Source organism: Martes martes (genome assembly GCF_963455335.1).
Source record: "Martes martes genome assembly, chromosome: 1".
NCBI classification, from domain to species: domain Eukaryota; kingdom Metazoa; phylum Chordata; class Mammalia; order Carnivora; family Mustelidae; genus Martes; species Martes martes.
Genome location: NC_137888.1, coordinates 17,506,379 through 17,522,003, shown reverse-complemented (window position 1 = coordinate 17,522,003; position 15,625 = coordinate 17,506,379). Strand labels below are relative to the sequence as shown.

The 15,625-nt window shown below is 36.9% G+C and overlaps 1 protein-coding gene across 1 annotated transcript in view; it reads right to left on the bottom strand.

The window, feature by feature from the left end:
• CYYR1 (cysteine and tyrosine rich 1) overlaps window positions 1–12,363 on the bottom strand; it is a 98,188-nt gene extending 85,825 nt beyond the window's left edge. Inside the window, exons 1-2 of the mRNA XM_080809206.1 lie at window positions 11,960–12,363; window positions 6,924–7,026 (exon numbers count right to left, since the gene is read on the bottom strand). Of these exons, the coding sequence (XP_080665332.1) occupies window positions 6,924–7,026; window positions 11,960–12,032 (176 nt within the window). The 5' untranslated portion in view covers window positions 12,033–12,363. The remainder of the gene's footprint in view (window positions 1–6,923; window positions 7,027–11,959) is intronic.
• Between the last annotated feature and the right edge of the window lie 3,262 nt (window positions 12,364–15,625).

Sequence of the window (15,625 nt, the reverse complement as noted above, 5' to 3'; positions counted from 1 at the left end):
ACATAGAGTTGAGGAAGAACTGACATATCCCAGTATTGGCATCCTTACTGTATCCCCATCTACAATTTGATAGATCTCTTAATTTCTTCAGGTGTCTCTTTCATCTGTTGAAATTTTTATATATTTGTATTACTCCATAAATGCCACACATATATTATTGCTGTATTTCTTACCAGGTATCTTACAGTTTTTGATGCTGTAAGTGAGATTTTTGTGCTACATAAATATTACACTGTCTGAACGTTGCTGATACATAGAATGCACTGAGTTTTGTACAGTGAGCTTGCATGCTGCAATCCTGGTGAGTTCTCATTCATTTTTATAGTCTGAGGAGTACAGGCAATCATATCATTTAAAAATAATAACAATTTAGCTCCTTATTTTCCAATTCTTTTTTTTTATTTAAAGATTTTATTTATTTGACAGAGAGAGAGATCACAAATAGGTAGAGAGGCAGGCAGAGAGAGAGAGGGGAAGCAGGCTCTCCATTGAGCAGAGAGCCCGATGTGGGGCTCGATCCCAGGACCCTGAGACCATGACCTGAGCTGAAGGCAGAGGCTTAACCCACTGAGCCACCCACGCACCCCTTATTTTCCAATTCTTATCATGTCTTTTTAACTTATCTTGTTTGTTACACTGACCAGAACAGTAGGATGCTGAATAGAAGGGTTAGATGCTAGCTTACCTTACAGTTTCCTTTAAAGGGGAAGGTTATAATATTGTATCACTAAGTCTGATGTTCAAGGTAGGTGTGGATTTTGGTTTTTGTTGTTGTTATTGTTTTTGAGATATTTATAAGGTGAAGAATTTTCCTCCATATTCTTAGTTTGTTAAATGTTTTCTTTTAACTCTAAATAAGCAATGAATTTCATCATTTGCTTTTCTTTTCAAGGTTAATCTTAGAATTACTCTCCTTTAAGAAGACTTCCTAGGGGGGCACCTGGGTGGCTCAGTGGGTTAAAGCCTCTGCCTTCGGCTTGGGTCATGATCCCGGGGTCCTGGGATCGAGCCCCGCATCCGGCTCTCTGCTCAGCAGGGAGCCTGTTTCCCTCTCTCTCTCTCTCTGCCTGCCTCTCTGCCTACTTGTGATCTCTGTCTGTCAAATAAATAAGTAAAATCTTAAAAAAAAAAAGAAGTCTCCCTAGGACCCTAAAGTTGGACTAAAAGTGCCTTCTTTCTCGTTCCACCACATTTTGTGCTCTTCCTAGTAGATTGCTCTATGTTCCCCAGGAGCTTATTAACAATTCAAGAGCAACAGCCATGTTTGATTCACTGCTAAATCCCTCAGAACCTGGTGTGGAACATAAAATATCTGTATACATATTTATAGATACAATTTCCTGAGAACATATTCTAGAAACTTCATTCCTTTCTAAAAACAAATTATGCTTCTGACATTTAAGCTTAATTTACAAAGGCAATTATGATGAAATAGAATATAAATTTGACTGAAAAGAGTTTCAGATTTCTAGATGTTTATATTTGCTCTTAATAAAATAACCCATAAAATATAAATGGCTTCTGAGAAACACTGACTTAATTTTTATATTACACATAATTTGTTACTACATTTGAAAGCAAATTCATATTTGTTTTAACATTATATTAATTATTTATCTTTGTGTTATGATTAAAAAGAAGACCCCCCCACAAACTTCTATTTGCTCAGTAAACACCTTGCAGAGTTGTTTTTCTAATATCTAAATACGAAGAATATTTTAAGTTAATTAATTTAAATGATGTTCTTACCAATACCAAAAACCTTTCAAAATGCTTTAGGTTCTAGTCAGTATTTGAAGAGCCTCATGTGTTTAATTCAGAATGCTCAGCTACTTAATGAGCGTACAACTTCAAATGCCATTTGAAAATATGAAACTTTTCTCTTTTAACTTGGTTTTGCTTCCATGCATAACATGGGTCTAAAATCACAGTGATGGGGGCGCCTGGGTGGCTCAGTGGGTTAAGCCTCTGCCTTCGGCTCAGGTCATGATCTCAGGCTTCTGGGATCGAGCCCCGCATCGGGCTCTCTGCTTGGCAGGGAGCCTGCTTCCCTCTCTCTCTGCCTGCCTCTCTGCCTACTGGTGATCTCTCCATCAAATAAATAATTAAAAAAATAAAAATCTTAAAATCACAGTGGTGATATTTACTAGCTGTCTTTGTGAGAAACTGTGGGCAATCCATCTTTCACATTTCATTGAGAAGAAAAGAAACTTAACCCCACCAGGATCTCCATTATTAGTTCTTCCTTTTGATTTTCTTTACCTCATGGGGATTTTGTGTTAGCTGGATGGTGCTCTGAAATCCCTAGACAGAGCTGCATTTTACAGAGGCAAACTGGAAGAGCAAAAATCTATTTTTGAGTAAAAGGATTAAATCTTATATCTTGTTATCTGGCTCACTAAGTCTAACCTAGGTATTATTGGGTTCATATTCAATATTGGGCAATTCTTTTTTTCCTCACCTAGCAGTTTCTCGGCATTTCCAGTAAAGTCCTATTTTTACTCTGTTGCATTACTGATTGTAATTAGGCACTGAGTTACCCCCTCTCTCCCCTTGAATTCTGCCAGTTCTGAAGAGTGCTCTATGACCACATCTTCATGCTGGATCCTCTTTCTTGAGAATGTCAATTAAACTTCATCAACAGCAAGATTTGAAATATCCCTTTCCATATTCATCACAGATGTTTACTTTTCATGGCAAGAGTGGCTGAATGAAATATTTGAGAACCAATTTGATGAGAAATTATTTGCTTCTTTAATTGGTCCAGTCCTCACTTTCAAGCATAGTGAGGCTTTTAATTTTCAGTTGGTTACCCCTGAGATGAAAAATGTCAAAAACGGAGAAATAATTCCAAGGTCACATAATCTGTCATGTTCTAAATAGTGCAACACTACAGAGTGTTTATTCCAAGTACATTCTCTATGGCATAAAGAAAATAATGTCCACTGGGCACCTTCTCACCTGTGTCCCTTGTCATAGCGATGTCTAAGAATGTGTCATTTCTACATACAACCAACTATCTTATTTCCAGAAAAATAATGGATTATTGTGTTTCAGTTTTGATAGGTACGGTCAGTAAAAGTATGTAATCTATCAATAAAAGTATGTGAAAATCAAAAGGACCTATCTTTTGTCTTCCCTACTTATTCATTTGCCATATTCAAAGTTTAACCTTCACTCTCTAGCCACGTTGAACAACGTGGGTTTTTCCAAACTGATCATTTCCTTTCTTCTATCTTTGCCTTTGTAACTGAGACTCTCTCTCTGGAATGTACCTCCCTTTCTTCACTGTCCATTTATGTAAATATCTACTCTTCCTTCAGTATGCTGATCCAATGTCATGTTTATGAGACTTTCTCTAAACATTTCTTTCCAAACACACACACACAAAGACATAGCTGTTTTCTCTCTTCTGGGCCCTCCCGTGGCACTTTACAGATTAATTCATCGCATTAGAATTATTTGTCTACACTTTCTTCTCTTATTAGGTAGTGAAATCTTAGAGATCAAGGTATACCATTTATTCATTTTTGGATCCCAGAATCTAGCTCAGTACTGTCATGGTAATTAATGGGCACACCACGTGTATTTGTAAATAACAAATTTGTGTAGTATATGCTAATTTCTGTAAAACCATTCTTAAATTCTGGAAAATGGTATTTTTTTTTATATTGAGCTTATTATCTGTAACCATAATGACCAAAAGTAAATATCCTATTTTAAATCAACTTATGTTAATAGACTTACCGTGATCATTTTGCAATATATACAAATACCGAATCATGATATTGTACCCCTGAAACGAATATAATGTTATATGCCAACTATATTTCAGTTAAAAAGTATATATGCTGTTTTAAAAGTTGAGTTTTTAAAGTTTTTCATGAGGCATAAGTAAAATTAAGAATCCCTAACCGAAAAAAGAAAAAAAAAAAAACATGTGGGGGTGTACCATCTGAATTTATTTGCCAAAATTAACCCATATTTAGAATACAAAATGTCTACAAAGGAGGGATCTGAGTAAAATAAGACTTTGCAACTAAAAGGTGGGTTGAAAGTTAGCTCTTGTGATCTCTTTATAAAATGAGCCAATGTTGTTAATTTGCAAAACAGAAAGGTGGGTTGAAGCAAGCAGAGTTAGGGTCAGAGCATCTCTACTCTGATCAATTTAGAGGGACCTCAGCAATGAGGATTGACTGTACCTTACCTTACCAATTTGTGAACAGTCTAGAATGACCCAAATTGTATTTTGCACTCTTTTACTGCTTTTACACAAGAGCCAAGATAGCTTCTATTTTGAAAACAAACAAAAATAGAAACCACATTATAAGCAATTTATAAAATTAGTCATTTAGGATACATAACATTCCATTATGTTTATTGCTCTCTTCCTTATTACTTTTCAAATAACTACAAAGATTTAATTTTCTGTTAAGATGATTAAAATGATTTTAGTAAGATTGTGCCTGGATACTTGGAAGAAAGGAAGTGTAGTTTATGAGTTCCAAAATAGTAACATTTGAAAACATGTACATGAAAGAACTTCTGTAAGCATTCTTGGAATGACTTTTTCCCCTATCTACTCCCCCTCACCACAACTTAAAAAAAAAAAAACAAAAACAAAACATGGGTGGAGTTAAGAACTCTTTTCAAATCTTAAACAATAAGTGGAAATCCTGAAAATGTATTCTCCTTTATTCAGTGGGGAAAACACTTTAAAGCTTCTCTCTCTCTCTCTTTTTTTTCCTCCTAAGAATTGTTTAGCAAAGGATTTACTTAGTGGCTTCTATTTTGAACTGAAAATTCAGTTTTAACAGCCTGAAATATAATGCCATCTGTGTTTCTTCATCTCCCCCCACTCAAAACAATTCTCTTTTTCAAATGTAACAAGTACATGGCCCAAATAACCCAGATAAATATATCAATTCAACTGATTCTTTACTTTAACCAAGGGTAAAATTAAAGAGGAGTAGAGTATGTGCCATAAAAATGTAAATGTGAATGCAAATATAAAGCATACAAGGCACACCTATACATTTAAATTTCTTAAGTTCTAATGAACTAATTTTGTCTTCTCTATGTATTCACCAGGGTAGAGGAAGCTATGAGTTGAGAAATAAGGGCACAACATATACCATGGTGGACATTAGCAGATGAGACCAGGAGCCAGGGGACCAGAGAATCACAGATCCCTCTGAAGCCACTTTCCTCAAATCTATACCACCTACTCGGCCCACATATACATCAGCCCAAAACAGCAATAGCTAGCATGTGGAATTCACTCGAAAATAAAACTGGGATTCAGTAATAATGTATTTTAAATGACTTTAAAAGTGGGAAGTGATATACAAATGTGAAATATCATTATATATTTATATTCAGAATATTCTCAGCTGATTACTTCCTATAAATAACATTCTGATTGATGTCTAATGTAAGAAGGGGACTTAATCCCTTTTCAACAAGATTCCCATGAGAAAAAATTCAAACATTTTATTTAGAGTTTATTTTGCATCAAAGAATGCTTAAAATTCCACTCATCAATCTTTATTACAGCCTGACATTACTTATGTAGCCATGAGAGATTTCAAGACTATCCTGAAATATGATTCTTTATGTCCTTATTCAGAGAGACATGATCTCTAATATCAGCCCCAACTTTGATTCTAGAAAGTTTACGTGGTGCCAGCTTTTCTATCCTCAGAATGGAAGATGAATTATAAGCCATATCAGTGGACATATCCCTAAAATAGCCAGGGACACTTCCCTTCATGTCTAATCTTTCTTGTTTCTACTAACGCCTTCACGGGGCAGGAGTTAAGCCACAACAGATCATCTCCTAAATCACCCTGATATCCACTTGAAAAGTAAAAACCAAGGAGCTAGTCCAAGAGGCTAGACTCTTATTGTTACTGGAAATTCATGGGTGATTTTTGACATTAAGAATTTTTGATTTTAGAATTTGACATTAAGATTTTTGACATTAAGAATTTGAAAATTCTTAATGTTCCTAATTTTCTGATTTCTTGACTTTGAGATCTGTGTAGAAGAACTGAGACTTGTACACCTTTCAGACATACAACTTTGAAAGCAGTTCTTGCCTCTCCATTTCCCTTTCTCCAGAAACAACTCCAAAATAAATTCATTCTCTTTTTTTTTTTTTTTTTTGAGTGGGGTCCACACTCAGTGGGAAGCCCAACATGGGACTTGAACCCATGACACAAGATGAAGACCTGAACTGAGATCAACAGTCAGACACTTAACCAACTGAGCCACCCAGGCATCCCTCCAAAATACATTCTTAATTTGTTTTGGGGAAATGCTCAACACATCCCAGGTGCATATGTTTCATTGATGTTTGTAGTTGGTTACCCCTTTATACTGTTGATGGCCATTCTTGGGCTCTAAACTTTTTCCTGAAGTTGTTTAATATGCATTATGTAGAAAATTGACATTTTATATCTCAACTGTTTTTTATTCATAATATCTCTTTTCCCTGGTATCTGCTGAATGGGTTAGACAAATATATGGCAAAATAAACTAGCCATGATTAAATGACAAATTCAGCTTAAAAAACCTTCAACAAACCAGACAAAAGCATATAATTTACAATATTAAAAAATGATCAACAATATGAATGCAGATGACCAAAGCCATTAGTATTCTGGAACACAAATTGAGCAGTAAAAGAATACTTTTAAACTCCCTTCTAATAAAAGCAGCTTATTTTGCATATCAATTTGTACCTTTTGTCAATAATATAACACATCAGATAGTGATGAGTATTTAGTATCTCCGTGAAGATTTTATGTCAATAATGACTCTCAAAATTTTTTGCCCCTACCTATAACGTAGTATTTTGTGAAAGCCCAACCAAGCAATGGGAAAGAGCATCAATATTGCCAAATCTGACCAGTACTCACGAGAGGATATTCCCAATATAAGCATAGTAGGAGCAACAGTAGGGTGTGGTCCCATCACAGCAGTAAGATCTGCAGTCTTTCCCACACTGAGCAAGGCAATCCTCTGCAAAATAAACACCACGTAAGTCCTTTATGGTTCTAAAATCACAGCTTCATGAAAAAGTCTTCTATTTCTATATCTCACTCAGTCAACGACCACTCTTCAGTGCATTTAGATATTCATTTTATGTCATCAGATTTCCAAGACACGTGTAAGCATCAAAACTAGTCTTCCTTCCCTCCTGGCCATCAATCTAGAAGAGGCAAAGGTCATTCGTTTTTGAATTTCCTGGTCAAGCACCATAACTGGTAGTCAGAATTGTTGAATGAGACACTGAAAGGAGAAATGAATGATCCAGTGAATCAGTCATTCAATTTTTCAATAGAATTCTTTTTTTTCTCAATAGAAGTCTTATAATAATTTTGAAATGATAAAGTCTTGACTTGAGAGTAGTACTCCCAATTAGCTTCATTTTATAGAAAGTGTTATCGACATTATAAAGTCAACTAGAGATAATTTTAAAATAATGTATATTTTCATGACAGTGTATTATGTGTTATCATTTCTCTACACTTTCATCTTAATAATTACAGTGTGCACACATAATGTAACATGAATGAGTCTGCACATCCTGTCAATCCATCTGGATTGGAAGATAATGAGTTAGTTGTACGGAGACGTTCCTGTATGTAACTAACTTGTAAATAATTAAGAATTTATTTAATGCCAGATTTAAGAATCAATAAGTTATGAAACAACACTGTGGAAAGGGGGAAAGGTATTTTCTGAGTAAAAAGGACATGTTGGAACTGATAAAACCAAATTACTGTCTTTTTTTCCCTATGTTTTTGGTAATGAAAATTAGACCCAAAATGCTGAATAAAAGTTACCCTAGTTTTTAAAAATTCTTTGTGCCACCTCAATGATTTATGTCAAGGTTGTCATTTAAGTATACTCAGTGGTATAAATTATAATGGATAGGTGAGTTTCATGTACATGACTAGGAAAACATTAAGTTATAAACTGGTAATTTAAATTATATGTTTAAGAACCACAACATAATTCCTTTCCAGCTCATTCTCTAAAGGTAACATCAACTATGTTCTAAATTATACAACACTTTTGCTTTACTGTCAAATCATAACTGAAAGGTGCACAATGTTACACTATGTCTGTATGTCCACGTGATTGATTTATCTAGAAAGGAAAGTTCATATTTTGTTTTTAAATCACCTCCCTGGCAGGATGATTTTTAACAAATGGATGTGATCAAAAGTTCCTTCACCTTTGTCAATACCACATGGCTTTTGTAGAGTAAGTGAAAACATGCGTATTTTTCCCCTCAATTTTATTTCTACTCTAATGTTTTCTTCTGAGATGTCATAAGAAGAAATAAGAGGGAAAAAAATAATTACACTTATAGATTCAGTAACTCTACTTAAAACCACTGTTAAATTTTCAAGACAGAAACACAATCTAATGATCTCATGACAGTGTATGCTTTTTGCAGAGTACATCACACTTTTTAAGGCTATGTATTTTACCATTTTCTCGGTGAATTTCTGTAGCTCTCATTTTCAGTGCTGTTTAGTGAAATCAAATATTTAGACGAGTTTGTAGTCTCAAGAGGCTTTCCAGGTATGTTTTGCTCCATGTTCTTTAAATCCATTTAGACAGTGGGAAAGCTAAGGTCCCCACTTCTGTCTGAGCAAGACAACCCCTACGTAAGTAGCTTCATGGGCTGCCTCACGAATGATGCCCATGTTAGTGATGTCTTACTCAGCCCTCCGTGAATATCAAAGATCCAATTACTATTATTGTATTTCAATTACTACTATTATAAGGACACGGTGTTATCAAAATATTTTGAACCAATGTTACAGGAAACCAAGCCCATTTTCTTGTAGCCAAGAAGCTGGATTATACCTGCAGCAAACATCAAGATCATGTCACACATTGTTCATTATTTTTTATGGCATTTTCCAAAACTCCTGTCCACTTCTCATAACTAAACAACTGAAAAGGGCAGATTTAATAATACGGTAAATACATTCACAATCACATTTCCAAACTGAGGTTTTGACCACACCTCGAATCTTATTTTAATCGGCTAGTTACTTTCTCCAGTTTATTTGAGAATAATTATATGAAGATTAGATTTGGAAGACGCCAGAGCATTTTCCTGTAAAGAATGGAACATTCCAATTGTTTCAGAAGATAAATGATACTACTTCTAATATTCAAGTTAATATCCTTGAAAAATAGCCAGTTGAAACTTTCTTCAGTGACTTTAATTAAAGGCATGATCTGGAAGAAGGTTCTCCAACCCTCACCCCGCCTTAAGGAATGTGTAGCACAGGAAAAGCAACATCTGGCCTCAAGCATTTGCTCAGAAATGGTTCTTGTAAGCTACAGCTGAGGATAAGAGAGGAAGGAACAGGAGGGGACAGAAGCCACTGGCTGAGGCCGGGAAGGTAAAACCTTGGCCAAATCCTGTCTTTGTCGCCTGCAGTGGGAGTTGGATAATAATATAAACTTTATTGGGTCTCTTTCCAAAGGTGGTTCCACGGCAAAACACGATGCTTTAGGTAAAGAAACTCTGCTCGTACCTCATTAATGAATGTAACATGAATTTAATGTATTTGCTTTGGGGGAAAATAATTCAGGCTAGGGGTAATGCATCTACTTAGGTTTTTGCCCCATTAAAGCTGCAGTTCATTTAACAAAGTGTCTCAGCTCGTACAGCTGCATTGTCTCCCCACCTAACTCCAGTCCTGACTTCCAGTCACATCTCTTAGTTCCAACCAAAATGAATTATGTAGTTTTGCAAATAGGTATCTCATGGTTTTTGCCTTTCTTCACATTATATCCTACTCCATTCCCTTATGTCCAAAGCTTCCCTATCAAAGGTCTAGTTTCTTAAATTCCTCCTTAATTCAATTTTTCTGAACAAGTTTATTGAACTCTTCTTATGGGTCAAGTATTTTGCTAGTTTCTGGATATTACACTGAACAAAACAGACAGACATCATCTTCATAGAGCTTACACTCCTGAGCCAGAGATGAGGTCCCGTCCTGGGAACACCTATAGCGCACGACCATCTCCTAGGCACAGCCTTCTGTATTTTAAAGTAGACACACCTTGTCTCCCAGACAAGACTCAGAACATGGCTTCTGTCTTACACATCACGCAAAATGCTTCACTCAACAAATACTGGATAAATAAATATGGCACGCATAAAAGGGCTTCTGAAGAAACGAGTTCAGGAATTAACACAAAAGAACACACGAACGAAACATTTCTTATCAAAGACAACAACTCAATTCAGTATTACTGGCTTGTGATTACTTTGTGACTTACTAGGGAGGGATGAGGAAAACAGAAGAAATGAATGGAGGAAAACTTTTTCTAAACTAACCAACCTTGTTGCCAGACAGCCCTGCAGATTTCCTGAACCCCAAGGGACTGTGCACCTAGCACTGGGGGCACAGGAGAAAGGAAGGAAAAGCGTGCACATTAGAAGCTTTCGGTTTACCCCTGGGAATAAAAAGGACAAAAGAATAAGTTGTTGTTCATGGGTGTGACTGAGTAAAGATGAGTGAGGTCGTGTTCTATTTTCTTATTTTTGTTTTCTTTGGATAAACAGAGGACGTAGAAAGAATCATTGCTTCAAATGAACTAGCAAGATTTTAATATGAAACTAATATTAATGCAATTGTTTCTTTCAGTCTCTCAAATTCTAGAAACCTCACACACACTATAAGTAAAAGAAATAACCATTGTAAACAGGTTAGAATGTGGCTTCTCCTCAATGAATAGGAAGTACTTTTCCTACTTTTATAAATTTTTGTATTTGAAAGTCAGCATTTTCCTTGCAATAAAGTGTCTTTTAAATAACTTATAGACAGCCACTAATTTACATTTTAATGTACGAATGGAAAATTTCTATAGGAGTCTGGAGAGTCATTTCTGGCAAGGCTGAATGGGTTCGATTCTTTTGATGTTCCAATAACAATGTTGAAGAACGTGTTCATTTCAGTTGCAATATCTTTGTAAGTATCAGAAGCTAAATCAGTGCTACCTAAACTTACTACTGCCTGTGATTTGTGTCCTAGGAAGTGGGAGACATAAAAACATTTTACAAACAACTTTGCTTTTAGCTTGTTTTATGAATACAAAACAGATGCAAAACCACATGTGTAATTAACTTTATATATAAATAACCAATGAAAGGCCATTTTGAGCTCCCTCTCAGTCACAAAACAAGAAAACCTCTTTGCTCCATCAATTATTAGCAATTCTCAAGAAGAATAATTAGGAGGAGGGAAATGAAATTCCTTTCACCTATCAACAGTGCTTAACGAAATCAATGAAAACAGATGAGTCTCAGGGTGAATTTTCACCCCTCAAAAGCCTTCTATTTGAACTCAAAGCATCCAATTACCCAGACTACTACACTTGAGAATGATCTAAAGAAAAAAAAAAAAAAGATCTAAAGGTTTTTATTTTGAAATATTTAGATTGCGGGGGGGGGGGGGGGTAGCAGGGGTATGGAAAAGTCACCACTTAGCTTGTTTTAAAACTTCAACAAATATATCTAACCTCAGGTGCTTTTTCAAGAAGCTTTTCTCCCACTCTCAGCCTCTGCCCTCAACCCTCAGATTCCCGAGTCGTGGATGGGATGGGATAAATTTTTATGCTATCCAGAGAGTAAAATCCCTTAAATGTGGGACTGGGGTTTTTAAGCTGCTTGCGGAGAGGGAAAGGAAGCGAAAAGGAAAAAGGGAAAGTTAAAGAAAAGGAACAAACAAAACAGCGTGGAGGTCGAGCCCAGGGTCCCGGCTCGCCGGCTTCGGTGGCTGCTCCGCCGGGACCACACAGTCTTCGCCCTCCCACAAAGGTCCCCGAGCGTCCCGCCCAACCCGCGTTGCCCCGAGGGTGATCCAGGCTCAGTCCCAAGTCCCCTTCCCTTCTCCCGCCACCCCAAGCCACTGACCTGCGTACACAAAAAGCAGGACCAACTTCGGAAGCAAGATCCCTGGACACCCGGGCAACCTCCGCGCGTCCATCCAAGCCGGTGGCCGGAGGTTGCGCGCCAGGACAGACGGACAGACTCTGGAAAGGGGGCTGGGAGCGAAGGGAGAACCCCAGACGCGGAGCGGCTGGAGGACGTTCAGAGGGAGAGGGCAACACTCCCGAGAGGGGAGTCGCGGGGAGACCGGGCCATTGCCCTGGGAGCCTTCGAGGGGAGCCCGGGCCGGCCCGCGCGGGGCTGCGCTGGGACCGAGGTCTCTTTGTCTCTGCCCGCGGCTCTCAGGCGGCAGACCAGGCAGCCCGCTCCTGCGTCCTGGGCCACCCGGGCTCACATTTCATCTCCGCGGGTGGCACCGACGTGGGGCTGGGGGCGGGGGTGGCCCCGACTCCTCCCTACCCTCCTGTTCTTGCTTCTATAGAGAGTGACTCCCTTAGCCAGATGGAACTTTTTCTAACCCTATGTTTTGGCCATTGCTATGCAGTTTAAAAAGCTCCCTTTTCTTCCTGCCCTCTACTCCAGTTTTTCCTTTAGAAGCAAAAATAGGATAAGAAGAATTTAGTTCTTTATCTTTGAACAAATGTAGGGAATTTTCAGGATTGAAGGTACTGGACAAAGAAAGCCAATAAAGAAAGCCAAGGAGAACTGGAAAGTACAGAAATGGTGTAAGGTGTTTCTGCTGAAAGGGGAAAAATGTTTATTTGTTAAACATCTAAAGCATTGTCAGTAAAGTCACGGAAAACAAAAAAAGAATGTACACTGTCATCACTGTTATTTGACAGTGTTCTGGAGTTACTGGCCTATGCAATTAGACAAGAGAAAGAAAAAAAAAGGTATAAAAATTGGGAACAAAATTATCATTTGCAAACGATATGCTTGTGTATGTGGAAAAGTAGAGAACAGCTCTACTACTCTTAACTAGAATTAAGTGACTAAAGAATCAATCATTTTCATTCATGCAAAAAAAATTAGAAAGTTCTCAGTTTTATGCATGAAAGAAAAAAAGAAATGAATATGTGAATAAAGATAATTGTTTATTAAAGAAAATCCAATACCAAAAGGTAACAGATTTTTCTAAATTAATCTAAAAGTCTGGGAGTTAAACTGAACTTAATAAAAATATCAACATGAACTTTTTTCAAACCACTCTTATTCTAAAGATTATGTAGAAAAAAAAAAAAAAACCTGTAAGCATATCTATTAAAAATAAGAGTAGGGGTGCCTGGGTAGCTCAGTTGGCTAAGCATTTGCCTTAGGCTCAGGCCGTGATCTCAGTGTCCTGGGATAGAGCCCCACCTCGGGCTCTCTGTTCAGTGGGGAGTCTGTTCTTCTCTTCCTCTTTCTCAAATAAATAAAATAAATAAGTTACATTATTTATTTTATTTATTATTTATTATTATTATCTTAATAAAATAAAATCTCTTAAAAATGAGAGTGACTGGAATGGGATAGGCATGAACAGAAAATAAATGTAATATCACAATAATTGAAAAAGGTTTGATTGATACAAGAATAAATAGGCTTAATGGAACAGAATGGAGAATATAAAAATAGAGATATTTATATATGGGAATTTAATTTATAGTTTTTTAAAAAGATAGTTTTAAAGCAGAAGAAGAAATGGTGGGATATTCAGTGAATTGTGTTGGGGCTTTAAGTAGGCATCTGTGGATTCTTATCTCCTTTCATCAATATCAATTTCATATGAATTAAAAATTTAAGCTTAAAATGCAATTATAAACATATTAGATAAAAGAATAAGAGGATGACATCTAAATAATTATGGAATAATTATGGAAGTCTTGTCTAGGCATTATAAAAATCTCAGATGTTATAAAAGAAACAAATTGACCAATCTGACTCCATAAGAATTAAAACTTTCTATATATGATAAGCCACATATTAACTGGCAAAAATATTTAAAATGCATAGGATAGACAAAGTCCTGATCTCCTTAATATATAAAGAACTTAAAGAATCAATAAGGAAAAGAAAGCCAATAGAAAACTGACCAGGGATATTAATAAATCTATCTATATCTACCTACCTACCTATCTCTAGTCTTCTAAACATCCTACCTCCCCCCAAAGAAAAAAAAGTAAAAATCAAATTGATAGTGAGACATCATTTTTCATATGTCAGATCAACCAAAAAAAAAAAAAAATCCCAACCTTTAAGGAGAGAAATGTGGCAATATACATCAGGATTCAAATACACATGCAATGTAATCAGTCCTCCTCTAGGAATTTAGTTCTATAAATTTGCTGTTGCATGAATGTAAGAGATGGGAGGAAAAATCACCTTCAAAATATATATACCCTGAGATCCCTAGTGTGTTAAATGCCTCAGTGAAGTCTTAGCCACCCACGAGCCCAATAAGAAGCCTGGTCAATGGGGTGCCTGGGTGGCTCGGTAGGTTAAGCCTCTGCCTTCTGCTCAGCTCATGATCTCAGGGTCAGCCTCTTCTCTCTCTGCCTACCTCTTTGCCTACTTGTGATCTCTCTCTCTGTCAAATAAATAAATAAAATCTTAAAAAAAAAAAAAAAAAAGCCTGGTCAGCTCCTTCTCTCTCTCAATCCCAAAAGCTGATCTATCACCAAGTTTTACTCATTGTGCACCTGAACAACACACACATGTGTTTGCATTTTGGTTCTATCTCCACTCTAATCTAGGCTCTTAGAGTCTCCATTACAACCAGCCTACCTGCCTCCAAGGATAATTCTCTAGACCAAAGCTAGAACATTTCTTCTTAAACTACGGATTTTATCCCATTCACTCACCCATTTAACACCTAGTTCGTTCTTCTCAGTCTTGGGTTAAAATCCAGACATTTAATCCATAGTTTTCAGAAACTTTATCACTAGGTCCTGTTGCTCTTAACTTAATCCCGACATTCTGCCGAGGAGTACGATTTCTGAATAACTGGGAGAATAAGTGAAGGAAGTCTTAGAGAGACGGAATTTCGAGTTCTAAGAGAAGATGCAGTTGTGGGTCAGTGTTTGCAGAGCTGGAGAATGATACTGAAGGCTTTTGGAAGAGAAAGATGCTTGCCTCTGCAGATGAAACCGGCTGTAGAACCCCAGGCCTGGGGTGGAGGAACAGGCATCCAGTGATGAAGGACAGGACTACACCTGCCAAACTGTTGCACACAGCTCTGGGAGACACTGCCCATTGCCACTGCTGCCAGAAGGAAGTTGAAGTGTTGATCAGAGCGGCCTCTTCCAGCTTGCTTTTGAGAACAGAGAGCCTTCTCCTCATACGCTTCAATGGAGTGACCAAGCAAGCTCACTTGCTGGTTCACCATTGCAAAAGAAATACCACCTTAAAGTAGTCAGGTGCTAAGGAGACCTGATTCGATTGACATCCAAAGACAAAGACAGATATCAAGCCATTTAAGGAAATTAAGGAAATGTGGTAGCTTAAAAAAAGAATTTGAAAAAATTCTTTTTGAAATTTTTTTTTTCCAAAAAAAGAAAGAACACATATGTATATATGGATGGACATGTATACACAAAAAATGAAATGAAAGACCTTAAAACAGAACATTAGAGGCCAGAAAAGAGTTTCTGGAAGTTGAAATAAAACTTGATTTGAGATTTTAAAAGTATCACAGAAAAAGTTATAAAATTG